Consider the following 26,036-nt stretch of genomic DNA (forward strand, 5'->3'; position numbering starts at 1 on the left):
CTTCTCCTTTCTGGGATAGAGTGGGCTGCGTTTCCCCACCTCTTTTCCATTCATGCCTGGACAACACACACGCTCACGCACAGACAGAAGGCCAAAGACAGGTGGGGGCTGAAGCACTTTACTGCGGGGGGTGGGGAGGGGGACTTTAAATTATTCACTTAAATAAAAATGAGGAGGGAGGAGGATGAGGAGAGTACCCCCAGCCCGTTCCCTCTGTCCGTCCGCCCCTCGGCTGTCCATCCAGGTAGCAGCTACACAGGCATGGGCATCTCATTGTACTCGTCCACACCCTCCCGCTCATCGAACACCGGCTCCGCCTCATTAGCATCCAGCTGTGTGGGGGGAGGACAGAGGATGGTTGACACTGACCGTGAACTCTTGGCAAGGACTGCAGAGGGGGCCTGCGGGGCTGGGGAGGAACGGTAGGAGGCCTTACGCATTTCATCTCTCGCTCGGTGAAGATCCGGGTGAGCACTACCATGCGGAGTGGCACCGTGAGGATGAGGATGAAGGGGAAGGCCAGGGAGGCAGCTGTGGACATGACAGCCCAGAGCAGGGCCAGGCAGAGCAGCTGCAGGGCCGTGAACAGGTGCATACGGAGGGTCCGAACCTGGCAGTGGGGGCAGGGTGAGACAGGTGAGCCCAGGCTTCTCCCCAGCCTCCAAGGACCCTGGTCCCCAGAGGGCCACCTGGGCCTGCCAAAGGATGGATAAGCCCTCTCCCCTCCACAGGGGAGGGGACAGAAGTGCCTTCTTGGTGCTTCCCAGAGCCAGGTCTGCACAGACTGAACAGTTGCTGGCCAAAGCGAGTAGCTGGGGGGCTGGAGGGTGACCAGCACAGACCAGGAGAGGGCAGAGGCCCGGGGCCCTGCCGAGCCAGCTCTCACCTTCTTGACATAGGTGACGTCTGGGTGGTGTTTGGGTGGCATGAGCAACAGGTGCAGCCGCTCATAGAACTGGATCCCATTGAGGGAGGTAACTCCCATGTACAGGAAAATACCAAAGAGCACAGCCAGGGGGATCTGCCTGAGCAGATCCCCGATGACCAAGGAGAGGCCTGGGGGAGGAGGAAGAGGAACAGTTGGCCAGGGGCTCCCCACCCCTAGTGGCCCTGAGACCCCTCTGGGAAGGGTAGGGACAAGAGGCAAGCATACCCACGAGCACGGCAACCAGCAGCCCCGTCACCCGCTGCTCCTTGACCTCCTGGATCTTGGGCTTATCCCCCGGCGCCACAGCCTTACTCATGACAGTGAGCGCATTGGCATGCGTGACAGAGCGGACAGTGGCAGCAGCCAACCAGGGCAAGCCGAAGAGGGCACAGATGCCACCCATGGCCACAATGAGCAGCAGGTCCAGGTGGAAGCCGGAGCCCTTCTGCAGCATTCGCTCCTTCTTAGAGATGATCAGCCTGAGCGAGGATAGGCACTCACTGAGCCCAACTTGGCAGACAACTTACTCGTCTTTTCAGACACCAGTCACCAGCCTGTCACCTCCATCTCTTTTTGGAACCTCGCGGTCCCTGCCCATTCCGTCAGGAGGGGAGTTCCATCATGGAGCTGAGTCTTATCCGAGTGGCCCCCCGCACCCTCTAGGACAAGCTACCAGCCTGACCTGTGCCTATCTGAGCAAACATCAGTGGGATTTTCTGCTGCCTACAAAGTAAATTCCAGCAGCCAGCCTGGTGGGGGCTCCAACTGCTCCACACACAAGGTCGTTCCTGTCTGCACAGCACCCCCTCTGCTAGGACAACTCACGTGGTGATCTGCGTCTCCATGAAGATGAGGATGAAGACCAGGATGGCAGGCAGCAGGCTGGCAACCATCATCCACACGGGGAAGGAGCTGTTCTCCCCCAGGGGGTTGATGACCCAGCCTCGCTTCTCTGGGGCTGTCACGGAGACTCCGCTGGGCACGCTCAGCTTCTGCAGAGCAGAGGGTGGGGCCAGAGGCCGGTGAACCTTGGAGGGGGTGCCCTGAGCTGCACTGGGAGGGCATGCTGTGGGAAAGGCCTGGTGTCTGCCCAGTTAAGAGGCAGCTCCGGAGTTGGGGGCCTAGAGGGGAATGTCGAGTCCTGCCCCAGGCAACACCTCACTGCTGCATGTGCTCCACCGTACCTGGGTGTAGGTGTCCTCAATACTGTAATCCACAAGCACCATGATGAGGATTGCGATGGGCACCCCAAAGTCCCCAATCACTCGCCGTACCTGTGGGCAAGCACCACACTCAGAGGCCCTACATCTCGCTCCAGCCCTGACTCTGAATCACCTCTCTTCCCACCCCCAGCCCCTGCCTCCCTCCAGCCCACACACCCGGCCAGGGAAGAACCGGCTGTTCTTGAACTTGCGCAGGAAGAAGGCGATGAAGAAGGTGCCAGCCATGAGCACCAGCGACAGCAGGGCCGTGTTGGGCTGGCCCCGAGGCCTCCCCTGCCCAGACGGTCTGGTTGAGCTCCCATTCCCCGGCCCCAGTGTGGCTTCTGCCCTGGCCCAAGTGATGTTCTCGCCACTGTCTGCCTCGGAGCTATTAGAGACTGAACAGCCGTGGAGAGGGTGTTCCTGGAAGATCTGGGGAGAGGACAAAGGATTCCATCAGCTAAACTGGCAACATTTCTGGGACTCAGCTGTACACTGAGTGGGACAGGTGGGGTGGTAGGGCCCGACTGCCCTCAAGGAGTTTGTCTTAGTGACTGACCAGGGTGACCAGATGTGAGCATAGGACAACTGGGGATTAAGAGAGAGGCTGGTCTAATTCGGGAAAGCAGCTAGGAACATGGCTCCAGCCCAGCTTGGAAGAGCAGCATATGGAGTGTGGCAGGCCATGAGGCCACACTTCTGATCCTGACACACAGGCATGAGTCTGATGCCCAAACTGTGACCGTGTTTGTCATCTTGGGGACCTTCCCGTTGGACATTCTGGGTCATTTGCCAGTTTGACAAAAGCGTAAGTTTTCTTTGTTGTTAAAAATACATGAGTTTTTAAGACTGATCTGAAGCCCTGGTGTGTACATTGGTGACGGGGAGGGTGGGCGTGGTGGGCAGGAGGCAGGACCAGCCCACGCCCTGGCTGTGGGTTCTGGGCTGCAGCCCAAGGGGGCTCTGAGGGCAGCCTAGCCTCACGCTTGGAGGAGAGAACAGAAAGGGGCAGGACACCCCTGGCTCCCTCTAGGTCCCAAAGGCTCGCCCCTCCCAGCCCAGTTCCCATCAGGTCCTGCCCACCTTAACCAGCTTGTAGAAGGTCTCGTAGATGAAGATGAGGGAGATGAGGAAGGCAAAGATCTCCTGGGTGAAACGGGAGACAAAGCGCACCAGGAAGCTCCCCTCCAGGGCCACCATGAGCAAGGCCAGGAGCACCAGCCAGAAGCCAATCCACACCCGGCCCACCAGGTACTCCAGGTTGTTGCTGCTGCAGAACTGGGGGAGAAGGAGTGGGGAAGGGCACAGTCAGGTTCAGAGCTTGGGGGCTAACAGGGTGGGAGTGGGTGGGAGTGTTGAGGGAAGAGGAGGGGCAGATGAGCTGGGCCAGAAGAGCCATCCCAAGTGGCCCGTGGACCCTCACCGAGAAGAAGGCCTCCTCGAAGACCAGCAGGGGCCCTGAGAAGCCGACCACCAGCAGCGGCTGGGCCCCCAGCAGGCAGAAGACCACGCCCTGGAGTGCCGTGGACATGATCAGCTCCGACACCCCAATCAGGTCATGCGTCTTCTCTCCTAGGGTGGCAGGAACCAGTTCAGGGGCTGGCGGCCGGGGCCCTGTGTGCTCTGCACCCCCACCCGAAGCCGCTCCTTACCCAGCAGTCCCCCGAAGGTGATGGCAGGAGACAGGGCCGCAAAGTAGATGAAGATGACGGCGGCCAGGCACTGGGGGTCGAGTGCATCTCGGAAGTCACTCAGGTAGTGGGGGTAGCGGCGCCGCACATCTCGGATTAGGCCCCCAAAAGGCCGGCCTGTCCGCCGAAGGGGATCATCTTCCACTGCATCTGCCGCCTCTACCATCTGCAGGAGCGCTGCAACCCAGGCCTCCATCAGGGCACCTGCTGCAGCCCTCTTCCCGCCACCGGGCTCTTCTCTGCACACAACAGACCACTCTCGGCCAACCCCCTCCAGCCCCAACCCAGACAGCCCAGCCCTGGGCCCCGGCCTGCACTGGCCCGTACCCTTATCTTGGGCTGACTTGGGCTCTAGCCCAGGCCCCGTGGGCAACAGCCGGCCCTGCTCCTCTCGCTTCTTGAGCATCTGGCGCTGGAAGTGAGCAACGGATCGCAGCAGTTCCTCGCCCTGCACTTCCGAGGGTGGCAGCACCACACTGCAGTCCAGGAAGGCGTTGATGGCCGTCAGCAGGTCCTCCCGCTCGTCTGCCAGGTAAGCTGCCTCATGGAATTGCTGCCAAAGTGGGACCAGGACTGGTGAGGACGCAAGATGAGGGCTGAGGGTCCTGGAGCAAGGCTGGGCAAGATAGGTGGGGGGCATCCCAGCTCTGGGGCACAGGGCCCAGCCCAGGGGTGGCTGACCTTGTCGGACATGAGGGTGGAGATGGAGCGGCCGATCTCGTGGTAGTCCATGTTGGCGCTGCTCGGGCCCAGCAGCAGGAAGAGGAAGCGCACGGGCACTGGCACCTCCAGCACTGCATCCAGCTCCACTGCCTCCCGCAGCCGCACAAAGGCCATGGTGGGGCGGGAGAGGAACTCCACGCAGCCTGGGGGTGCGGAGCCGTCATGGGCAAGGGCAGAGCACAGGTCACCTCCCAGGCCCTAGCCCAGTAGAGCGGCATGGAGGCAGGCCCGGCCGCCGGGACCCCTGCCCCCAACACTCGCCACACATACCCACGAGGACCACCGTAGCCTCAGCATTCTCAGGGATCTTCTCCAGAAGCTTCAGCTCATGCTTGGACTTGGAGCGAGTGATACCTGCCGAAGGAGCTGGAGGAGGCAGCTCGCGCTGGGGACACAGGAGAACAGAGCTCAGCCTGCCCGCCCTCCCCTGCAAGTTCCTGCCCGGCTTGCTTGTGGCCCTGCAGCCGCTGTGGTGGCTGGACCTACCCAGGTGGGGCCACTTTCTCCCCTCACCTCTCGATCCACCTCCAGCCGGGTCTCAGGAACACATCCGATGAGAGGCTCCGTGACATGGGGGTCGCTCTCAGCTCCCTGGCCGTGATGGTGTCCCAGCAGGGAGCCCAGGGAGCCGGCCGAGATGTTGCGGGGGAAGGAGAAGTCCTTCTCATCACTTGGGTGGCTGGTGGGGCAGGAGGCAGGGAGGTGAGGAGGCCTGACAGCCAGGGCTAGGGACAGGTAGGCAGGGTGCAGCGGGTAGGGCCTCACCTGTGTTTCAGTAGCAGGGCCCTCAGCACGTTGGCTCTGTCCTCGGCCTTGATCTGGTCAGAGATGACCATCTGCTCCACCACCTGGTGAGCCACGCCAGGCAGGGTCTGCTGATCCAGGTCCAAGAGCACAGCCCCTAGGAAAAGGACAATGAGGGGCCCTCATCCCCGGGCAAGAAACAAGATTGAAGACAGAGTGGAGGCAGAGCCAGGGACCAGGGGCAGCCAAGTAAGCGCGGTCCAGGCGGGGGAGCACCGGCCCAGAAATCGGTGAGCAGGGCCCAGCTCTGCCTTGAGGCCCAGGTCCCACTGCCTCTCTGACTCATTCCTTCTGACCTCCCTCCCCCCCAGAATGTTAGGTTCAGCAGAGGCCATGGAATCCCAGCGGTCAGAGAGGCCACCCAGGCCAGACCCTGCCCAGATGCCCCTTCCAGGAAGCATGCAGCAGGAAGTGCCCCAGGCCACCCACTTGGACTAGACTCTCAGAAAGTTCCTCCTCTCAGCAAGTTACATGCATGCTGCCTCCTCGGACGTCCACTCTAGGGTCCTAGCTCTGCCCTCTGGAGCATGATGCGGCCGGCCTGCAGCCTTGTCCATGTGGCTACCCTTGAGCTCTCTGCAGATATTTCCCTCCACCCTGGGCTCCTCAATGTCCCCAAGTCCAGCAGCTGCTCAAGGACAGTTTCTAGACCTCTCCACAATGTCACTGCTCTGAGCTACCATTTCATATAGAAATGAAGGTCCTTTCAAAAGTCACCAGGTCACTTTTCTGTCAAGGTCAGCTTGCAGGAATACAGAACTAAAGGAGAAACAGAACCAAAGGCCCCTAAGCAACCAAAACTGAGATCGCAAAGCCTGGCGATCAAGCACGTGCACTCTGGCACCTTACCTGAAGCCCTCAAGCCTCACTCAGAGCCTATTTACTCCTAGTTTGGAAACAGTGCTAACAGCAGGTTTCTTAGTCCTCAGCTGCTTAGAAACAGACCTGCTGACAGCCACTGGGAATGATTCCCCAGCATGAAGGAGGAAACAAGCAAAGAGCAGCAGAAACATCCGACACAGAGCTCAAGAATCCTTTATCTGTGCCCATGCAGTAGAGTTTACACACCCCTACGGGTTAGGTCACACTCCCCAGAATCTCTAGAGTTTCAGAAAGCATTTGGTCAAAACTGTTAAGCAATGTTGTAGCATCTAAAACATACCAGCTTCAGTGATCTGACAATATCACTTAGAGAAGCTGCTTGCTGAAGATGCCAGACAAGAGAGTAGGGTCAGTCCTGCCCTGCAGTCACCCAACGACAGAGCCCGAGGAACGGCAGGCATCGTGAGAAGTGACATCACGACAGGAGATGCTCCCTCCTGGGCTCTGGTGACATTACACACCTTGCTGCTCAAGACAAATTTGGGACCATTTGGTCCTCGGAGAACGGGTTCAGGAAAGGGAATCCGTGGGGCAGGGATGGGCAAGGGAGGAGGGCAGGACAGGTTACCATGGGCCAGGGTCCGACGGAGCTCCAGGAGGCTGCGGAAGGACAGGGAGGCCACGTGGGGCTTCCCCCAGCGCTCTGTCTCCTCCTCCACGTCCTCCTCAAATTTGATCCAGCGCGCTGTCTCCCGCCACTGAGGCTCCTGGTTTTTGTCCAGCAGCAACTCATTCAGTTCCACAAACACCTTGGGGTGGGACGAGAGGGCATAGCAGGATGGAGCTTGTAACCCCGGAGGGCCCGGGGCATAGGCACAGAGCCCAGTGAGTTACTAACCAACCTGAGACTCTCGCTCGTCTGAGATCACCCACCTCAAAGGGCTGTAATGGGGATTAAAAACACACAAAACATTTACGACGGTACATGACTCACAGTGAGTGTTCGATGAATGGTCACTACACACACACACACACTCTGGGATTTTGTGGGGATCCATTTATATGCACTCAAGAAATAGCAAAACTAACTGAGAGTGACAGAAGAGCTGTTACCTTGGAGGATGCTGACCAGGCAGTGGCCCGAAGGAACTTTCTGAGGGTAGGAAGTGTTTTATGTCTAGGTAGGGTTGGCCAGATATTTACATGTGCAAAGTGTCCCGGAGCTGCACACTTAACCCGAGTGAATTTTACTGTCTGTTCAACCACAATAAAAAGGTTAAAACAAAAATTCCACTAGAAGGGTAAGAGTTCAGGACCAGGGCCCTGGAGTCTAAGATGGGCAATGTCACTAAGTAACTGGGTGGCCTTGGCCAGTCACTGCCCCTGATTTATGGCTGATGCCATCTGGGCCATCGTCTTCACAGGTTGTGGGGAGATCAGATGAGCGCAGAGGTGACTGGATTCTGAAAAATGAAGTGCGATGCTCCACAAAGGCGCCTCTGCCCAAACAGTCCTCAAACCCCTCACTGCCAGCTGCCGGAAGACGGCCCGTGATAGAGAATTCAACACGGCTAAGATATGAACCAGAACGGCCACACTCAGCAGCACCGTAAGAACTTTGGGGACAGACAGTTCCTAGACTCACTGTAGCAAATGTTTCATAATATACATAAATGCTAAATTGCTATGTTGTACACCTGAGACTAACAATACTGGGCATCAACTATCTTTCAATGAAAAAAATCAACACTGTCGAAGACGTGCACGTTGCACTCTTGTGTAGTGTACAACCTTCATGACTGTCTATGGCAACCCTGGGGCTTGAGATTACTGCTGGTCCAAGGGGTGGGCTGTGGAGAGAAGAGGGATAGGAAGAGAATAGAAGAGTGTGAGGCGGAGAAATCACCTCATGGGGCTTGTGGGGGGCCCGGGGCCGGGCCCGAGGTGTGGGGCCTGGCTCTCGCCCTTCCCGGACACTCTGCCCAGATGCTTTGGCATTCTTCCGCACCAAGTGTCGCCGGACCCCAGGAACATCCTCAAAACGGTGACCTGTGTGGGGTGGAGGAACAGGGTCAAAAGCGCCCCTTTTTTCTTACCCCCACCCCTGTACCCACCCGCTCCGGGCTTGGCCAGGGCCCAGCTCTCACTCTTCATGAGGTCAAGGTCGGCTGTGGCCAGTGTCTGGGCCTCGCTCTCATCCGTTGGGACCCGGGGCAGCAGGGCCTGCTCAGCCCCGGTCATGCTTCCAATGCGCCTCCTCTCCTGCAGGTTGTAGCTGCGGTGTCCAGGCTGCGCTTTGGTCAGGGGGCGCCCAGAGGCACCTCCGTCATCACCTCCGGCTGTGCCACCAGCCGCCGCCACCACCTCTTCCACCAGGGCTCTAGACAGACAAGCAGCTGTGAGCCTGAGAGGGCTGGCCTCTCCCCCTCGGCCAGGAGCCACGCAGGAGGGACCCAGGAAGGGGACTCCACTGGATCCCAGCCCTCCTCACTCCCCACTCTCAGTAGGTAGGTATGGATGTGAAAGAGTGAGGATTCTGGAAGCAGACTGCAGCGTTTAAATCCAGCTCTACCCTTTACTGGCTAGGCCACCCAAGCAACCTCACAAGCCACTCGGAACATAAATTCAGCAGCAAGATGGAGCTGAGGCCAGCCTTCTGGGGTGTGGGGAGAGGCGAAGTCCAGAAAAGGACACAGAGCAGGGCTTGCCCCTCCTCCCAGGCATACCCCTAACAATGGACTTGAGGTTCACAGAGTCCCGTGTTTCTAACCAAACGTAGTAAAGAACATGGAAATGGGCCTTTGAAACTGCAGACCCCTCCCCACGTCACGTACACCCTTACAGATTCCGACTTCTGTCCTGTCCCCCAAACTGGGATGCCTCCTTTCTCTCTGCCATTGCCAAAGGGTCCCTGTCCTGGCCACATCATTCTAAATCCTTCTCCTGGCATCTGGTGCCTCCCGCAGCTCCAAGCCCTGTCCCCTGTCCCCTGCCCACTGCCAGTCCGTCCCCTGCCAGCCTTTCTCTGCCTACACCCACCTTCTGTGCTCTTGGTTCTGCTCACACCCCTGCCCACAAAACTGACCCACTTTTCCAGTGCCGTGCTCTGAGGCTCCCCTACTCCCTCCCGGCCATCCAACCGCCCACAGGTCTGTGCCCCCAGTGCAGATGGCTAGCGTGGACCCAGCTCCATCCACAGTGCCTGTCCCCCAGCGAGTCTGTGCCACCCTAGAGGGACAATGTGCCCTTCACTTCCCCAAGCCCTTCACACTGCCTGGCACTCAGAAAACAACAGGTAGGTGACAGTAGTGACCTTGAGGCCTAGTTCAAAGTGACTTCCTCCAGGAAGCTTTTATTGGCCAACATCCCCAAACTCCGATCACCTGCTGGTACCCACACCATCCCATGCCAGGTTGTGTGACACAGTAACTTGTTTGGATGCCGTTTCATGAAGTGACAACCAGGGTGGACTGGCAGTTCCCCCACAGCAAGAAGGGATCTCACACCCTTGGGGCCCCAGGAGGTGCTTGGAGATCACCACGCCAGTCCCTGATCCAGCATTTGACGCTGCTCAACCTGAAGCCATGGGCAGGGGGATGGTGGGGGAGGGAAGCAGCAGCTTAAACTGCACATTTGTTCTGTGCCAGGCTAAACCATACTGCAACTTTCATTCCCACCACTCTTTAATCCCGACTATCACCTTATGAGAAAGATTCCATTAGTCTTGGTTTATAGATGAGGAAACGGGGGCTCAGAGACACTGTTACTTGCCCAAAAAGCTACTGACTGGCAGGACTGGGATTTGATCCCCAGTCTGATGATCTTGAGGCTCATGCTTTTTTTCCCACCTCACCTCACTGATGCCAGCAGGGGAGGTCTCTGTTTGGGGACACTCACCCAGTCTGGGCCCCTTTGGTGGCCTGGGGAGCTGCCTCCTGGTGGGGCAGTGGTGGAGGAGGAGATGGACTGGTTGCGTCTGCCTTCCGGTCAGCACCTTCATCCTCCTGGAGAAAGAACTAGAACAGGGACCCGTGTGAGCAGGTGATGCCACGCCAGGGACCCTGCCGATATCCTCAGGAGCCCTGCCCCCATTCACCTGCACTGAAGAAGGTGTGGAGGCAGGGGATGGCTGGGTGAGCGCCCGGGCCCCCTCAGCCTCACTGGCCTCATCCTCCTCTTCCTCGCCCTCCTCAATGGTAGGGGTCTCCCCAGTCGGGGAGGCTCCAGGGCGCCTGCGAGGCTTCCGTCCTGGCCCCTGGGGTGTCTTTCGGCGCCGGGCATCCGGAGGCAGGTGGGTGGACAGTGGGTGATGGATGTGGTGGGAGGACTGGCGGTGGTCTGCAGGGAGGAGGAGACCTGGCTGCTGGCAGGTACAGCTTCCCTCCCCCGCTATCCAACCCCAGCCCCTCCCACCAAGCCCCTAGCTCAGTCCCTGCTGGGCACTCAAGCCAGAGCACCCCGCTGCCTCTCCCGCTTGCCCCTGCCTCCCTGAGCCCCTCACATTCAAAGTCTTCCTCCCCATAGCTTCGGCCTGGCTCCTCCCCTCCTCGAGACCCAGCCTCCTGGAGGATCTCCTCAAACCGCTCCACGCCAAGGGTGCGGTGAAGTTCGTCTTCCTCCTGCTCAGGGAAGCCAGGCGTCACAGGGCCCAAGCTCTCTGGCTCTGGCTGTGAGGAAGAAATGTGGTGAGAACACAAGACGGATTGTTCCTCGAAACCCCACCTTGCCTCACAGTAGGCTTCTGGTACCCCCCAGTGCCTTCCCCTCCAATGCCAGGGACCCAGACTCTCCCCAACAGCCTGTCGCCTCAGATGCAGGGGACTCAGTACCCACCCCCAGCAGCCTGTGCCCTCAGTTCTGGGCTATCTGGACCCTGGCTGTGCCATTTCCAGTCAGTTCCAGGGCAGGTGGAAAGGGTCTGCCCTGGAAGCCTCAGCAGAGATCCTGTGTGCCCACCCCCAAGGCCAGGTGTGTGACCTGGGCAGTTCACACAGCTGACAGTGAACATGACTCCTCAGCTGGGAGACAACTAATGAGCCTGAAAAGTTAACTTCCAGAAGTGCTGGAGCTAACTGAGATGGACTTGGTCTGAGTCAAACTGGAGCCCAGCTCCTAGACAGGGATGTAGCGCTTCGCCTTATCAGGAGAGGCCCCCGCTGGAAGCAGGGGCACCCCACCGGCTCCTCCCCCATGGAGTGCGGGCCCTCAGCCACCGCCTAGCCCCGCCCCGCCCCACCCCCACTCCCCCACCTGAGTCATACTGCAGGAGCCTGTGGCGGGACTGCGGTGGCGCTTTGGAGAGCTCAGCCTAGCTAAGCGGCCAGCCGCCTAGCTTGTGACCTTGATCCAGCCCGGCCACCCACCCCTTGCCGGTCTCAGCTCCAGGCACCGCCAATATTTGCTCAAGAGCTTCTGGACTCGAAGGGCATCGAGATCTTCAAGGGCAGGGGTACTAGCGCAAGGAAGGGCAAGGGGAGGTGGGCTGGGAAGAGGGGCGGGCCTTGTGGAGATACCAAGGTGGGGGCAGGAGCAGCTGGGGGTGGGGTGGCAGAGATACTGGACGCAAGGAGATGCAGGAGTCGGGGCGTGCTTCTCCCCAGTCCACCTCCGCAGCTCTAGCCCAGCTCCCCCCAAGCGCTGGGCCCCACTCTCACCAGAATTAGCCCGCGGGAGGAAGGCGGCGGGAGGCGGCTGAAACAAGCGAGCGGAGGGAGCTAGCCCGGGGTGGGGGAGGGGGGTCGCGAACCCCTCGCACCTGAGGCCTCAGAAGGAAGTCCATGGCCGGCAGGGGTGAACTCGGGGAGGGGGGAGGGGACTGGCCGGCGCCCCTTCCCGGTCACGTGCCCCGCTGGGCCAAAGTGACCAATAACAGGCTGATTATAGCACTCGGGGTTAATCATTATCCTTCCCAGGAAAATCGGGAGGGGGCCACGTGGGGCGCTGGCCACGTGGGGGCCGGGAGGGGCGGGCCTGGGTAGCACGTGGGGCCGGGGGTTGGGGCGGTCTGCCCAGAAACTCCGTGCAGCCGACTGCCGCTGCCTCTATGACCCAGTTGGTGGGAGGGGGTGATGTCCCTAGGTTAGAGACCCAGGGTTCCCAAAGTTCCTCCTTTGCAGAGGCTGAACAACCGCCCGGGTCTTCAGGAAATAGGGCCTCAACTCCTTCCCAAGGACTGGAAGCTGCCTGACACTCCACCAATTCCTGTCCCAGACCCGGTGTGCTATGCAAGGCCCGAATAGGGATGGCAGTGTCCCTCCCAAGTCCATCACCAGCTTCCCTCCCAGGTCTCTGTATACACACATACACAAGCACATACACACATGCATACCCCTGTTTGATGCAGACCCTCACCCTTGGCCAGAGCACCGGTGGAAAGGGATGGGAGGGTGGCCCAGCCAGCCGGCAATACTCACAGTGCGGAAGGAATCTGCGCCCGAGGTGGGGCGCCGGGGGCCGCTGCTCATGGCCAAACCTTAGCCCTTCTCGCTGTAGCTGTGGCTTTCAGGACAACAAGGCGGCGGCATAACCTGGGTGGGGGAGAGGACCAATCACCGAGTGAGAGAGGGGTCAGGCCAGTGGAAGCACCCTGACATTGTACAGCCCTTAGAGCCCAGGCCCAGACCAGGAGAGGGCAGGGCACCAGAGCTTCTCAGAAGCCTGCTGGCTGCAAGGGGTCTCCTGGCTGTGCACGATCCTCCTGGACCAGAAAGGGCCTTCGAGTGACCCTTGGTGGGGGGGGCAAAAAAGTTACTTAAAGGGAGAAAAGAGAAGACCAAAGAGAAACAAAGGGCAAGACTGAGGCACAGGAGGCCACAAAGGGCCAAGGGAGGAAGGAGAGTGATGGGGGGAGGGGGGGAGAGGCTGGGGGGAAAAAAGGCAGAAAGCAGTCAAGGCCCAGACCCAAAAAAGCAGCAGAGATCAGGGAGGGGACACAGGAAGGAGGGAGGACAGGCAAGCCAGAAACAGGAGCGGTGGCGGTGGCGTAGTGGTGGCACAGCACACTGAGGAGGGCTGAGACCGGAGAGGGGTGTGCTGGGGGGAGTGACACACCCTGTGGAGCAAGGAGGGGAAAGAGCCCGAAACGGCAAGCAAGGGGGCAGGTGTCATGTGCCCCCTCCCCTGATGAAAGCCCGGCCCCAAGGTGAGGGGGAGGAGGCTCCCTGGGGGAGGGACAGGAGCCCAACTCCACTCACTCAGTGGGAGGGAGGAAGGGAGGACAGCACAGGCAGGGCAGAGCTTTATAATGGGGGAGGGGCACGTGACGACGGGGAGGAGGGTGGGCACAGAGACACTGAAGTTCTGCCCCTCAGGGGCTGTCCCGATCCCTCCCCTCCCTGAGCCTGGGGCCAGGAAAATCTGAGTGGCAGGGCTGATGCCCTCCTGACTGTGACTGTAGGGGCATCTGGGAAGGACACTGTGTATGGGGGGCGGGAGAGCAGAAAGGTTGTGGTTAGGGACCTGACTAGAGCCAGTTGAGATACCTATTCCTAGTGGGGGGAGCGCAGAGGGCACCCAAGGCTCTGTGATTCCAAAAGTACTGAAGTTCTCCAGTGTGTTGTTGGGGGGTCAGGACTACTGGATTTAGGGTTAACTCAGGGATAAAACAGGTCAGTGTAGGGTCAAACAATGTAGGTTTAGGGGGTCAGCCCAGGGTGGGGAGCCTGGAGAGACACAATTCCTAGCAGGCATTGCAACTCAGCTGACCACTCTCCTAACCTCCCCCTAGCAGGCCTTCAGCCAGGGCACTGGGGGAGGAAACCTGGTCTGGGAAGGAGTGTCCTGAGTACCTGCAAGTGCCCCACTCCCACCTCCAGGCTGTGCCCTCAATGTGCTCCTCCATCCTCCCCTCATCCCTTTACCTCCGCACACCCTCCCCCTCCCCCGCCGTCCCAGAACACAAAGCAGCTTCTGTCCAGAGCATCGGGTGCCGATAATCCGGGATGGGGGCACATTCCGGGGACCAGCCCCGACCGGCCCGGAGGATTAGCATCTATACCCCTGCCCAAGGGATTAGCACTCTGGACCCCCACATGGGCATTAACGGCCCCCAAGTGAATTTGCACATTCCACAGTTCCTCGATGTGGGGCTGGCGGGGGGGGGCACAGGGGAGGAGGGTAAGATGGATTCTGGATTGCAGATAGCGCCGCCCCCACACCCAGCACAGAGCGCTCCCTACCCAGACAAGCCAGCCCCCCAGGAGTTAGGTCGAACTCTCAAGGCTCGTCTTTTCCATCCCCACCCAGCTGCTCCCTCCTCTGCCTGACCCCTTGTCCTGACCTGACCCGCCATCCCCCCTTCCCGGCTCCGCCTCCCAACCCCTAGATCGAGGGGAAGAGGCTCGGGGCAACCCCCTAGGCAGGGCGCCCCCAACGAGCGAAGGACAGAGTAGGGGGTCGCAGGGGACAGATGTCGTCTGGAGCTCGCCCAGGAGTTGGGAGGGCCGGCGCGCCTCACTGAAACTACCCCCTCCTAGTGGCAGGGGGCGCGGCACCCTCGCTTTAGGGAATTCTAAGAGGACCCCAGATCCCGCTTGCGATCAGCAATCACTTCGCTCGCCTCCCCATCCTTCTCCCCAAGATCTCGCTTCTCCGCGCCCCAGTCTCCGCCCTTTCCTGCACTTCCACTCCCTCCCCGCTCCGAGTCCCGAGTTCCCCCCTTTCCTTCCCCCTCCCTTCCTCCGCGGCCCTGGCCCTCCCCCGCCGCCACCTCTCCGCTTACCCGCTTCCTCTGGACTTCGTACTCTCGGGGTCTCGGGGTCTCTCCCCCTTCTCTGGCGCCCTCGCGCGCTCCCGACGACTCCCCCGTGCCCACCTTGGGGCGCGCCCCCGCCGCTCCCAACTTCTCCCAACTCAACTTTCCCCCGCGCCGCGAGCAGGCCAGCCCCCTGCGTGCGCGCCCCCCGGCGCACCGTGCGCGGCCCCGCCGCCGCGGGTAGGGAGGGGGAGCGGGGGCCGAGACCCGGGGGCGGAGGCGCGCTTACAGGCACGGCCCGGCTCCCGGAGCCCAGCGCCGAGGAGGCGGCCCCCCCAGTCCCTCGCCGCGGTCCCGCGAGGCTTCCCCGCACGGGGCTCGGGCGCCCCGGGGAGGCCGTCTCTTGGGCCCATTAAACACCTCTGGGCGGAAAGGGGCCCGCCTCACACTGAGGATTCCAGGCAGGAAAACGGAGGCACAAAGATGATCAGGAAATTAGGGGCGGAGGAAGTTGAAATATAAATGCATCGGGGTCAAGATTCTCTCTCGCCCACCCGCGGCTCTCGCCTCCACCCTCAGTATCTCCAGCGCCTCCAAAACCCTGTCTTTGCCAGGAGGACAGTAGAGGGGGGCGATAAGGGTGATGGCGGCTGGAGGCTGGATGCCCATTACTCTGGGCTGACGTAGGCTTTCTGAACCGGGGAGCTTCTGCCTCGGAGAGATTCCCTCCGGTGACCTCCCTCCTCAAACCCTATTCATAGTCATCATCTGTCACTTAAAGATCTCTGTGCGTGCTTCTGGGTTTCTTAACTATAAATTCTTCTGGATAAGGAACATACGTTTTGCTTCTTTTCTTTAGTGTGCCACCGAGTGAGCACAATGTTGGGTATTCATAAAATGTTCAGATATAAACGAGTTAATTAACAAATGCTAGCACCAACTCTGGTTCTGGAGCTGAGGAGTGCTATTTGGGCAATTTTCATCAGTTCACACCCCTCAAGAATGCAATCATGAGACAATTAGAGAGCAGCCGTAAGAAAATCTATAATCAACTCCTTAAGGGATGAGGTCAAGGCTGCTTCAAGTGTAGCATCTGTCTGTGCTTCTGTCTGTTGATGGCGGTAACCAACCTGCTAGCCCTCAGCCACACCCTGGCTGACTCCACTGGGTCCAGGCTCTGTAGACTCATATGGGGGGGAAGAGAGGTACTCCTAGTGCTCCAGCCAACTTTCCTCGGACTATCAGAATGTAGCAAACGGCTGGAGTCGACAAACGGGGCCCAGAAGAGAATTCTCTGGCCTACGGTAAATCCGGTCTCTAATGGGGCACACCTGCCTCTTTCCAGCCCTGTGGTCAGCTGGTCCCTGTGAAGTCATCATCAGCAAGACATGGCTCAGAGCCATTCCCCAGCCAATCCTGAGGTTACCAGATGGCCTAGGGAGAGGCGGAAAGTCGCGCTGAGATTTTCAGGAGGTCGTTGGAACTTCAACATCATCAACCAGGGTCAGGGCAGGGCCACCTGGACTCGTGATGCAGGCCGCCAAAACCCAAACCCTAGAAAGTGCCCCACCCCACCCCCACCTCCGCAGCATTCTGGAATGTGTAGTCCCCGAGAGGCCTTTTTCAAAGAAGGTTGTAATCACTGAAAGGAACAGCACGAGCAGGGCACACTGGGAGCCGCGCGCGACGGCGGGGAGCCGGGGAAGCGGACACGCGGTGCTTCCTGGGATTTGAAGTCCAAGGTTTGCCTCCGCGGTCGAACAAGAGTCCCGGGAGGCGAGTGCTGCAGAGAGCCTGAGCGCAGCCTGCTGGGTGTTGTAGTCTTCGTGTTGTCTAAGGCCTTGGGCATTACAGGGAAACCTGGAGAGCTAGGACTACAAGCCCCAGAAGACCATGCGCAGGCAGGAGGGCGGGGCAGAGCCGGAGGCTGGGGTGCCGCCTCCTCTGCAACGCCGGGCCCGGAGTCTTAGAACCCAGGGCCCGCAAGGGTCCCCGCGCGGCGGCCGCGATGCAGAAATACGAGAAACTGGAGAAGATTGGGGAAGGTAATGGGGACCACGAGATGTTCCTGCAAGATCTTCTTCTGCAGACCCTTCATCATTCCTTGCAGCCCTGACTCCTCTACCGTCAGCAATACCCAGGGACCCCGATCTCAAGCTCTGGCGGCAACCCTGGCCCCAAGCTCAACACTCTGTGCAGACACCAATCCTACCCCTGTTAGCATTTTCCATAGACTCTCCGTCCCATCCTTAGCACTTCTTGTAGACCCACCTCCCGACCTCTGCACGCCCTGCGTTTCCTACCCCTATCCTCAGCACCACTTGCCCAGCGTCACCCACTGCCTAGCCTCAGTTCTCGCTGCAGACCTCAACCTCAACGTTCCTGCTGGCCCTCATTCCTCTTCCAGACCCTTGCTCACTATTTCCAGGCCCTCCAGAAGCACAGCCTCTATTATAGACCTCTTTACCCTGGCAGCAGCAGCCTCTCCCTGTTGCACACACCCTTAAGCCATCTATCTGCAGGCCCCTTTCTGCCATATCCCCACTCCCCACAAAACTGTTCCATGCCGAGCCTACACCCTGAATCTCTTCCCTTACTCCTCCAGGCATCAGAAGTAACACATTCCCACACTGCCTGCTCTCCTGGCAGGGACTTCCTGGGTTGGGGAAGGGTGCCCCATCCTTTCTCTCACCCCTGACCTCCTTCCTCTAGGCACCTACGGAACAGTGTTCAAGGCAAAAAACCGAGAGACTCATGAGATTGTAGCTCTGAAACGGGTGAGGCTGGATGACGATGATGAGGTAGGACTGGGGCATTGGGACCAGGGGAGGGGTGATGGGCCTAGGCTGGGTGGGATATGACTGTTGCCCACCCGGTCCCCTCCAATGTGTAGGGAGTGCCAAGCTCAGCCCTTCGGGAAATCTGCCTACTCAAAGAGCTGAAGCACAAGAACATTGTCAGGTGTGTAGATGGGTGGGGTCCTCCTTGCCTGTGTGGTCATTTGGAGGAGGTGGGGGCTTCAGAGATGGGCTGGGCTGATACCAGAATGTTAGGAGCAAACTTGTGGCCCTGATTGGCTCAGCTCTCCCTTCTCCCTAGGCTCCATGACGTCCTGCATAGCGACAAGAAGCTGACTTTGGTTTTTGAGTTCTGTGACCAGGTGAAGAGGGGCTCGAGGGACAGCAGCCTTGGGAGGGTATAGGGACCCAGACTGAGGTTAAACGCTGTCCCATTCCTCCACCACCATCCCTTTTTAGGACCTGAAGAAGTATTTCGACAGCTGCAATGGTGACCTAGATCCTGAAATTGTGAAGGTGAGGGAACTGGCATCCTGGGAGCTCCTTGAGGATGGGATTGGAGTCTATATTCAGTGAACGTGCTTGCTGAGTGCCGAGTTCTGGGGCCCATCCGGGGCGTAGGAGAAGGAGAATACCCTGTTACTACCTCCATCGTAGAGGACATTTTCTTGTGATCTCTTTGACCTGACAGTAACACTCTGATGTCAGTGATGTGGTTTACATTTGAGAAGTGGGAAGATGAGGTTCCAAGAGATACATTCATTCATTCATTCCACAAATACTTACTGAATGCTTTGCTGTGTGTCAGGCACAGTTCTAGGTCCAAGACTAAGTGCCTTGTCCCAGGTTCCTGGGGAAACAAGTGCTGAATAATAATACAGCACGATATATATATATATTGATGGTTATGATGTACGCGTTTAAATGAGGCCAGGAAGGGGAGAGATCAGTGTAGGCTGGAAAGGGAGGAAGGCCCACTACGCTGTCAGTTTCAGAAAGTGGGGACCAGGGTCCCCATCACCGTTCATTTTGAATACTCAGCACAGTACAGAGTAGGTCCTCATTAGTGAAGGAAGGATGTCATGCGAGCCTGGTGCTGAAAGCCCGGGGAGGTTTCAGGGCAAAGCAGAGGGTGAAGAGGGGCACGTGCTCCATTGCTGGGTGAGCTTCCTATCAAGAGGGTCTGATGACCTCCTCCCTGCCCCTCCCCCAGTCGTTCCTCTTCCAGCTGCTAAAAGGCCTGGGATTCTGTCACAGCCGCAACGTGCTACACAGAGACCTGAAGCCTCAGAACCTGCTCATAAACAGGGTACCTCTCTGGGAGAGGGCCGGACATCTGGGCTGGCACGGAATGAGGAGCGGGGCGGGAGGGTGGGAGCTCGGGGCCTGAGCGCGTGGCCTGCCCAGAGACTGTTGAAAAGCCCCTCCACGCCCCTTCCCGTGCCCTCAGAACGGGGAGCTGAAATTGGCTGATTTTGGCTTGGCTCGAGCCTTTGGGATCCCTGTTCGCTGTTACTCAGCTGAGGTGAGTGGCGGGATGGCACTTGGGGATGAGGGAGGGAGTCCCCAAGGAGTGTCTCTCAACTCCTATTCCAGGACCCCAAACATTATTTTCCTCTCCTCTCTGAGCTCTTTCCTCCCCAGCCCACTAACTGGGGGGTCCCCATGGGTGGGGTCTTCTCCAGGTGGTCACGCTGTGGTACCGCCCACCGGATGTCCTCTTCGGAGCCAAGCTGTACTCCACGTCCATTGACATGTGGTCAGCTGGCTGCATCTTCGCAGGTGACATGCTGGGGTCTGCAGAGGCACTCTCTCTCCCATTTAAGTGGACAGATGGGGTCTGGAGAGTCCCCTCTGGGGAAGGGAGTGGGGCCCCTGGGATGGGGATGGAAGGCACAGGCAGTGCCGTGGGTGAGAGGGGTTATTCCTGCGTCACCTCCCCTCGTCCCCCCGCCTCTCACCCAGAGCTGGCCAACGCGGGACGGCCTCTCTTTCCTGGCAACGACGTAGATGACCAGTTGAAGAGGATCTTCCGATATCCTTCCATCTCCCTTCATCTCATGCCCTCAGGAAGGGGAGTAGGCAGCCACGGAGCTTAGAGTGCAGGGAGGGAGGGCTGTGATGGGCTGGGTCAGAACTGGGGGTGCCTGGGGATTTCTCTTGAGGGCAGAGGGTAGTAGACACCCTGGTTGTCACCGGGCAGGGCAGGCGCATGGTTCTGGCTGGAGAGTGTGTGGCCTGTAGATCAGGAGGGCTTCTTGGAGGAGGAAGCCAAGTGCATACTCCTCCAGCTAAGAGCTGCCGAACAAGGACAAAGGAGCCGAAAGGAACAGGAGGATGATAAGTGAAGTAGGGGAGGGCTGACTGCTTCATTAGGACCACAGACATCAGGTCTTGGGTCAGGGTTTGGGTCAAAGTAGTTAACGTCTGTAAAGCACCTGGCCCGCCGAAAACAGCACACAGGTGGGACTGAGGATGAGCATCGCAGGTGTGGGGGGCAGCTTCCATCATGAGCTGGGGGATTAAAGTGAGGAGGGTGGGGAACCTGGGAGGGGAAGAGCCCCTCACCTGCCCCTTTGCACCTGAGTGATCCTTGACCCTGTGGACACGCTGCTGGGGACACCAACCGAGGAGCAGTGGCCCGCCATGACCAAGCTGCCAGACTATAAGGTGTGATGGGGAATGGGGGGTCGGGGTTCACCTCTGGCCCCCCCCCTTAGTTCATGTCCCTAGCAGCCTCCCTGCCCCCACAGCCCTAGTCTGAGTCTCCCTGTCCCCTACAGCCCTACCCAATGTACCCGGCCACAACGTCCCTGGTGAATGTTGTACCCAAGCTCAACGCCACAGGGAGGGACCTGCTGCAGGTGACCAAGGGCAGGGTCGAGGGTGGGCACTAGTCGGGAGGGACTGGGGGAGTGCGAGGCTCTGGGCCTGAACCTGCTGCCCCTTCTTCTGTGCTTCCAGAACCTCCTAAAGTGTAACCCCGTCCAGCGCATCTCAGCAGAAGAGGCCCTGCAGCACCCCTACTTCTCCGACTTCTGCCCTCCCTAGGCTCCAGCCTCGGCCACAGGCTGGGGCCTGGCCTATTTAAGCCCCCTCTAGGGAGGGGAGGAAAGGCAGGGATGCACGGTGTGCTGAGCTCCAGCTGTGCTGGGCCCGGCCAGGATGGAGGTGCCCTCACCCGTGTTCTTCACGCCCTCCATGGACTTTATTTAATTTCATAAATTGGCTCCTTTCCCACAGTCTGGCTGATGTGGTAAAGCGGCTTGGGGGTGGGGCCTGGGTCGGGGAGTCTCTGCTCCGTCTCCTCTCCCTCTGCAGCCCTGCTTCCAGTCCAAACACAACCCAACTGTCTGGTCCTGACTCGGCCACTCTAAGTGACAGGTTGGAGGGTGGAGGGTGGAGGCTCTGACCCTTACCCCTTATGGTCTGGGCTCAGGGGCAGTGCTGTCCCCACACATGTGCCTGTGCACTCATGCATGTCCCTTTCTCCTCTGCCCAGGAGGGCGGGTCCTGAGGGGTTAGACCACCAGTGTCTGAGAGCAGCGATGGGCTTCCACCAGAATGAGGAGAAAAGAGCCAGGCCTTTTTTTTGTGGTTCTCCTTATCCCACATGTACCTGCCCCACCTCTTCCCTCTTCATCCCCCTACACCTGAGCCTGCAGGAGAGACCCAAAGATGTGGGTAGGAACACCCCCTCCCCTGTTCCCTTACTTGTCCTTTTCCAATATTTAGGATGCAGAGAAAGAGCAGGAAAGTGGGCCATGGCTGGGCCTGGATGTGTCCTTACTGGCAGGAGTGGGAAGGGAATGCCTCCTCTCCCCGTCTCAGGCTGGGGCCTTCTCTTGCAGAGAGGCTGGGGAAGCAAGACTGGTTCCCATGGAGAGGGGTGGGCAAGCTGGCGCTTGGTCCCAAATGTGAGAAAAAGAGTCATGATCTCCTAAGACAGGACCACAGCTTGTGTTCTTGGAAGTGGGCTAGTGCCCCTGTTTTCTCCCCGCCTGCTCCCCCAAGTCTTCCTGGCTCTGGATCAGATTCTTCCTCCAGCTCTTCCCTTGTAGGACCCCCAACGTGATTGTCCTACCACTGCCTCCTCCCTGCCTTCACGCCTGGCTCTGAGCTCCGCTCTCTCTGAGATGCCGGTTTGACAGATTCATTCACACTGAGGTCCACTGCCTGCATGCCCTCTTACTACTCTTCTCTCAAAGACAGATTTCTGCTGGCTGGCATTTCAGGCATCACGTCGCTGGATGATGGCTGGCAGAGGCCTTGTGCCTGAGCAGGGTTGACTTTGGCCGGGCTAGCCTGCCTGTAAGAGGGACAGCTGAGGCTGATGTACTAGAACTTTATTTGGGATGAAGAGAGCAAAGATGCGTGCAAGCTGGCCGCATCCTGGATGTTGGGGTGGGGCCCCGAAGATTCAGACATCCAGTCTAGAGCCGGGTGACGAGATAGCAGGTGCGGTGGGAGGCAGAGAGAGTCTTGGTGACAGCACAGGGAGTGGTGGGAGGCCTGGTGAGACACAGACCACAGCACTGGGACACAGCCCTGCTCCTGCCCCTGTCCTCCCAGACCTAAACTTCACCCTCTGGTTGGGACCTGCCCCTCCTCCCTTGACTTTAGGGGGCATTTCTTGTTACCTGGGGCCCAGGCTGAGGTGGGGAACTTGGGTTCGATGGCTGCCCAGCCCTTCCTGAAGCTGTGGGAAGAGGGAGAGGGTCAGAGGTGGGGAGAGACTAGCCAAGGAAACTGTGCCCTCCCCCACCACTTTTTTTCTCAGCTGGGTAGGAATGGTGGTCTACGCTTCAGGGGGAGGGGCTGAGCACCCACAGTGGAGATGGCAGGGCAGAAGGAGGGGGCTGTTACCAGATTGGTGCTGGAGTGTCTTTGGGAGCGCTTCTGGTTCCAGAAGTATCCCAGGACTCTGTCCCGGAACACCTGGGGGTGAGCAGTGGTGGAGGTGGCCAGTGCATGCCTTCCCCCTGGATCCTGTGGCTTGATTCTGCCCACCTCTCACCCTAGGCTGGGACCCAGGCCCACCTCACAGAGGAAGTCCAAGATCTCAAGGATAGTGAGCAGGCTGGCCCCAATGAACAGCCCCATCTGGCCGCCAATGTCACCTGCGGAGACAGGGCCACCTGTCAGCTCACAGGTGCTTTCTGTCCACACCTCCCTAGACTGCAGGGTGCACACACACACACACACATACACACCAAGCAGGGCAGACACTTCATAGGCCTTTTTCTGCTCCACCGTCTCATAGTTGAGGGCTTCAAAGAAGATGTCCAGCACCAGCACATTCTCCCTGGAGGAAGAGAGTCCGAGAGCGTTTGCCTAGTGCCAGCTGCCTGCAGGAACAGGTGCCCTGTTCTCTGGTCCTTTCATGAGCTCCGGGGAGGGGTGTCACCATCCCCCTTTTCAGAAGAGACGTCAGAGATGTTAAGCAGCTTGCCCAGAGTCCCTGAGCCCCGTGAAAATGGACAGACTGGTGTCCCACCCGGGTAGTGAATGGAGGCTGGACCCAGAGGAGGGTGCCTGCCCGGCCCCCGGCCCCCCGACCCGGCTCACGCGATGTAGGCCTCGCTGCGATTATGTTTCTGGGCCAGGTAGCGGGCGGAGGCGCGGCTGGGGATCCGCACCATGGAGAGCTCCTTGGCATAGCGCGTGCTGGCGCAGGGGCTGGGGCAGGTGCACGCGTCCTTCCGCAGCATGGCGTCTGCAGGCCACAGGCGCCCGGTCAAGGCTGCACGCCCTGCGGGGTCGGGGTTGGGGTCGCGGGCCGAGCGGATTGGGGACAGGATGCTGGGGAGGCTTGCTGCTTACCCAGCACTGGGTTGGCACAGTCCTTATACTGCTGGGGGCTGCACACTGGTGCACCGCCTGGGGCGGGGAGCAGAGGAGACAGCTTCAGCAGTGGACCCCCAGGCCTCTCCACCCTCACCCCTGGCCCTCTTCCTCTGCTGCTCCCAGCCCCTTACCAGGCATGTGCATCATTCGGCAGCCGCACTTACGAGCCACATAGCGTGTCTCGCAGGCCAGGCGACACCCCATTAGACTATATGGAGGGCTGGGGCCTGGGCTGGGACTGGAGGGACCCAGAGGACCAGAGAGTTCTAGCTCAAAGTCAGGGTCCAGAGGTACAGAGCTGCAATCGCCCCAGGGCGGCGGCAGGAAGCTCAGCTGTAGAGGGATGTGTTAAGGAGGCTCTGGGAGAAGTGTGGGCCTGGGGAGGATGTGAGGTCACTGGAACAGGTCTGAGGAGCTGGCGGTTGGGGTCTAAGGTGGTGTGGGCTGAGGAGGGGTTTGGGAGCCTGGGGCTTGGGAGGCACCAGTGAGGATACTTGCTGCTTCTGGCAGGACACAAAAGTCTGGTAGCCAGGGGCTGCCCCGAAGCCCAGCTGGTCAATGAGTGGCGGCTCCTCCTGGCTGTGGATCTGTACTCGGACCCCCACCTCAAATGGGGTCTCCTCTGCAGTGGAAGTGGGACTCTGAGGCCCGAGTCCCAGGAGACCCTCTGCTGCAGCCCCTTTTCCCTAGGACTGTGACCAGCTAACCCCGCTTTCTCCTCACAAGGAAGGACAGCCTTTGGGGGCCCTCACCACCCCCCCTCCTTCCCAGAGCCACCCGAGCTGTGCACCCCCAGCCTCACACGTGTGCTCCCATACCCATGTCCCTCCACACGGGCAGATACTCATCCTGCTGCACGTCCAGCATGATCTCCAGCCCATTCCCCATGCCGCCCTTGGGAGTGGTGAGAAGCTCTGCCCCCTCGGCGCCGGAGTTAAAGGTGTAGCACTGTCCCATCCGGGTGAAGATCTGGGGGTGGAAAGACAGATGACAGGTCTCACCTGGGAACAAGGAGCCCCGCCAGCTCTTTCCCCTGAGCCAACACGAGGACCGTGGGACATTTTCCCTCCCCATCCTCTATTTGGTTCTCTTCTTTGAACACTGGAGTCCACCTCTTACTGCCTCCGACCCTCCCTCTTACAGGTACATGTATTAGGACCCTCATGGGCTCCCATCACTCAATTCCTCCCCTCCACTCCCAGCCCAGGGCACAGCCTATAGGCCAAGCGTTTCTTCGGAGACAGGTGTAAAAGGATGAAGGTCCCAGTTACCATCTTCCAGGTCTGGCCAAATGTTGAGGAAGCAGACAAGCCCCTTCCCCCTGGCAGAGAGGGGTCTCCTGCCCTAGAACACCAGCTTCCCCCCACACCCCAAAAGCAGGGTCTCTACAGACTAGACCTTGGGCCCAGAGCCAGCCTGGGTGAGTGCCCCTTGCTGGGAGGTGCAACCTTGCACACTGCCATCCAGCTGAGTGGCAGGGCGGGGCTGAAGGAGGACAGCTTCCTGGGCTGAACAGAAAGGCCGTGGGAGGTCATGGCCTGACTGGGAAGGAAAGGACCCAACAGCACAGGTGTTAAGGTTCCCTGGCTTTGAGGGAGCCTGGGCCAGCAAGACCCGGGATTGTGGGTCCCAGGTCCCCGGCTGGAGAGATCGGTGGCCAGCTCACCGTGGTGAAGTTCTCTGGCCCGCATGGCCAGCCGCGGTAGCGACAGTCCAGCAGCATGTCCTCGAGGGCATGCCCGGCCCGGGCATAGAGCCGGGCCAGGTCGAAGGTGGGGCTGGGCATGAAGCCGGGCGGCGTGGGGGGCCGGCCCAGGGCGCGCAGGTAGGCGGCGTGCTCGGCGGGGTCCAGGCCCAGCAGCACTGGCCCGGCCCAGTGCAGGTCGTTGGGTGTGAGGCGTGAGCGGCGCAGCGGGTTGATGTTGCACAGGGTGACGGCTGGGAAGGTGAGCCGGTGGCTCTCGCGCTCCTCCAGGGCCGTCTCGTGGTGGAACTCCCTGTAGTAGCACACCCTCTCCGCCACCTGGTAGAGGAAGGTGGCCAGCGACAGGAGAACGGCTGCAGCCCACAGCCCCCGGCGCAGGGTCAGGCCCCCCGGGCCAAAGACGTGGCCCAGCCCGTGCATCGTGCAGCTGCTGGCGAACACGCAGATGTCCGAGGCAGGCCGCTGGGCCTCCTCCGGCCCTGACGGGGGCTTCATGGCTGGAGCCCGGGGTAGGGGACTGGGAGGGCTGGGAGACCAGGATACAGGGGCTTAGGAGGAGGAGAGAGGGTGGGTCGGAGGACTAGGGCTGAGCAGGGGATTTGGAGGGTCAGGCAGGGGTCACTGCAGGTGTGAGGCAAGGAGAGGAGAGGGCGGAGAGGTGGGGAGGCACTGGCCTGGCGAGACTGGCTGTGGCAGCCTAGTGGGTCCCACTTGACCTCCTCCAGGACCGGGCTGTGGCTCAGCTGGGTGCGGCACTGGGTGTGAGCGCTCCGCAGCAGAGATCAGGTAGGGTGCAGCCGATGTGGCCAGCGGGGCCGCTCTGC

General features: G+C 59.7%; 3 protein-coding genes across 6 annotated transcripts; 1 reads left to right on the plus strand and 2 right to left on the minus strand.

Moving 5' to 3' along the window:
* Nucleotides 1-102: 102 nt before the first annotated feature.
* On the minus strand, nucleotides 103-15,069 carry SLC4A2 (solute carrier family 4 member 2). 2 transcript variants are annotated; one of them, XM_074366767.1, is made up of 23 exons: nucleotides 14,890-15,069; nucleotides 12,584-12,697; nucleotides 10,672-10,837; nucleotides 10,267-10,508; nucleotides 10,068-10,186; nucleotides 8,318-8,550; nucleotides 8,077-8,219; nucleotides 6,799-6,979; nucleotides 5,310-5,445; nucleotides 5,058-5,223; nucleotides 4,815-4,929; nucleotides 4,503-4,687; nucleotides 4,149-4,374; nucleotides 3,783-3,998; nucleotides 3,554-3,702; nucleotides 3,214-3,408; nucleotides 2,308-2,562; nucleotides 2,113-2,202; nucleotides 1,754-1,920; nucleotides 1,154-1,407; nucleotides 887-1,056; nucleotides 437-610; nucleotides 103-332 (listed from the first exon to the last, which is right to left on the minus strand). In XM_074366767.1, the coding sequence occupies exons 2-23, from the start codon at nucleotides 12,632-12,634 to the stop codon at nucleotides 252-254; spliced, it is 3,714 nt and encodes a 1,237-aa protein (XP_074222868.1). In that variant the 5' UTR covers nucleotides 12,635-12,697; nucleotides 14,890-15,069; the 3' UTR covers nucleotides 103-251. The 2 variants fall into 2 exon arrangements, with proteins under 2 accessions (XP_074222868.1, XP_074222869.1); XM_074366768.1 differs by lacking the exons at nucleotides 12,584-12,697; nucleotides 14,890-15,069 and adding an exon at nucleotides 11,926-12,544.
* A 1,691-nt stretch (nucleotides 15,070-16,760) lies between these two features.
* On the plus strand, nucleotides 16,761-20,902 carry CDK5 (cyclin dependent kinase 5). Its single transcript, XM_010952470.3, has 12 exons — nucleotides 16,761-16,907; nucleotides 17,575-17,663; nucleotides 17,756-17,823; nucleotides 17,962-18,022; nucleotides 18,120-18,176; nucleotides 18,874-18,969; nucleotides 19,111-19,185; nucleotides 19,346-19,442; nucleotides 19,626-19,695; nucleotides 20,270-20,330; nucleotides 20,444-20,524; nucleotides 20,625-20,902. The coding sequence occupies exons 1-12, from the start codon at nucleotides 16,871-16,873 to the stop codon at nucleotides 20,709-20,711; spliced, it is 879 nt and encodes a 292-aa protein (XP_010950772.1). The 5' UTR covers nucleotides 16,761-16,870; the 3' UTR covers nucleotides 20,712-20,902.
* Nucleotides 20,903-21,873: 971 nt separating this feature from the next.
* ASIC3 (acid sensing ion channel subunit 3) lies at nucleotides 21,874-25,798 on the minus strand. 3 transcript variants are annotated; one of them, XM_010952467.3, is made up of 11 exons: nucleotides 25,174-25,798; nucleotides 24,326-24,476; nucleotides 24,002-24,129; nucleotides 23,639-23,840; nucleotides 23,484-23,540; nucleotides 23,229-23,376; nucleotides 22,874-22,965; nucleotides 22,701-22,780; nucleotides 22,527-22,598; nucleotides 22,301-22,359; nucleotides 21,956-22,195 (listed from the first exon to the last, which is right to left on the minus strand). In XM_010952467.3, exons 1-11 carry the CDS (start codon nucleotides 25,705-25,707, stop codon nucleotides 22,081-22,083), a joined length of 1,638 nt encoding a protein of 545 aa, XP_010950769.2. In that variant the 5' UTR covers nucleotides 25,708-25,798; the 3' UTR covers nucleotides 21,956-22,080. The 3 variants fall into 3 exon arrangements, with proteins under 3 accessions (XP_074223981.1, XP_010950769.2, XP_010950771.2); XM_010952469.2 differs by having other exon boundaries at nucleotides 21,979-22,172; XM_074367880.1 differs by lacking the exon at nucleotides 22,301-22,359 and having other exon boundaries at nucleotides 21,874-22,172.
* Between the last annotated feature and the right edge of the window lie 238 nt (nucleotides 25,799-26,036).

The sequence above is a fragment of the Camelus bactrianus genome, chromosome 7 (genome assembly GCF_048773025.1).
Source record: "Camelus bactrianus isolate YW-2024 breed Bactrian camel chromosome 7, ASM4877302v1, whole genome shotgun sequence".
NCBI lineage: Eukaryota > Metazoa > Chordata > Mammalia > Artiodactyla > Camelidae > Camelus > Camelus bactrianus.

What these genes read in the sequence shown, in the direction of transcription:
- SLC4A2 (XM_074366767.1), bottom strand. Translation starts at nt 12,634, where the DNA reads ATGAGCAGCGGCCCCCGGCGCCCCACCTCGGGCGCAGATTCCTTCCGC. An exon ending in GCCCTGCTACTGAAACACAG is followed by an intron (nt 5,224 to 5,309) that starts GTGAGGCCCTAC and finishes CTGCCCCACCAG; the next exon opens with CCACCCAAGTGATGAGAAGG. An exon ending in CCGAGCGAGAGATGAAATGC is followed by an intron (nt 333 to 436) that starts GTAAGGCCTCCT and finishes CCCCCCACACAG; the next exon opens with CTGGATGCTAATGAGGCGGA.
- CDK5 (XM_010952470.3), top strand. Translation starts at nt 16,871, where the DNA reads ATGCAGAAATACGAGAAACTGGAGAAGATTGGGGAAG. An exon ending in TTTTTGAGTTCTGTGACCAG is followed by an intron (nt 18,023 to 18,119) that starts GTGAAGAGGGGC and finishes ATCCCTTTTTAG; the next exon opens with GACCTGAAGAAGTATTTCGA. An exon ending in CAGTTGAAGAGGATCTTCCG is followed by an intron (nt 19,696 to 20,269) that starts ATATCCTTCCAT and finishes CCCTGTGGACAC; the next exon opens with GCTGCTGGGGACACCAACCG.
- ASIC3 (XM_074367880.1), bottom strand. Translation starts at nt 25,707, where the DNA reads ATGAAGCCCCCGTCAGGGCCGGAGGAGGCCCAGCGGCCTGCCTCGGAC. An exon ending in GCCCGTGTGGAGGGACATGG is followed by an intron (nt 24,130 to 24,325) that starts GTATGGGAGCAC and finishes CTTCCACTGCAG; the next exon opens with AGGAGACCCCATTTGAGGTG. An exon ending in CGCAGCGAGGCCTACATCGC is followed by an intron (nt 22,966 to 23,228) that starts GTGAGCCGGGTC and finishes CTCTTCCTCCAG; the next exon opens with GGAGAATGTGCTGGTGCTGG.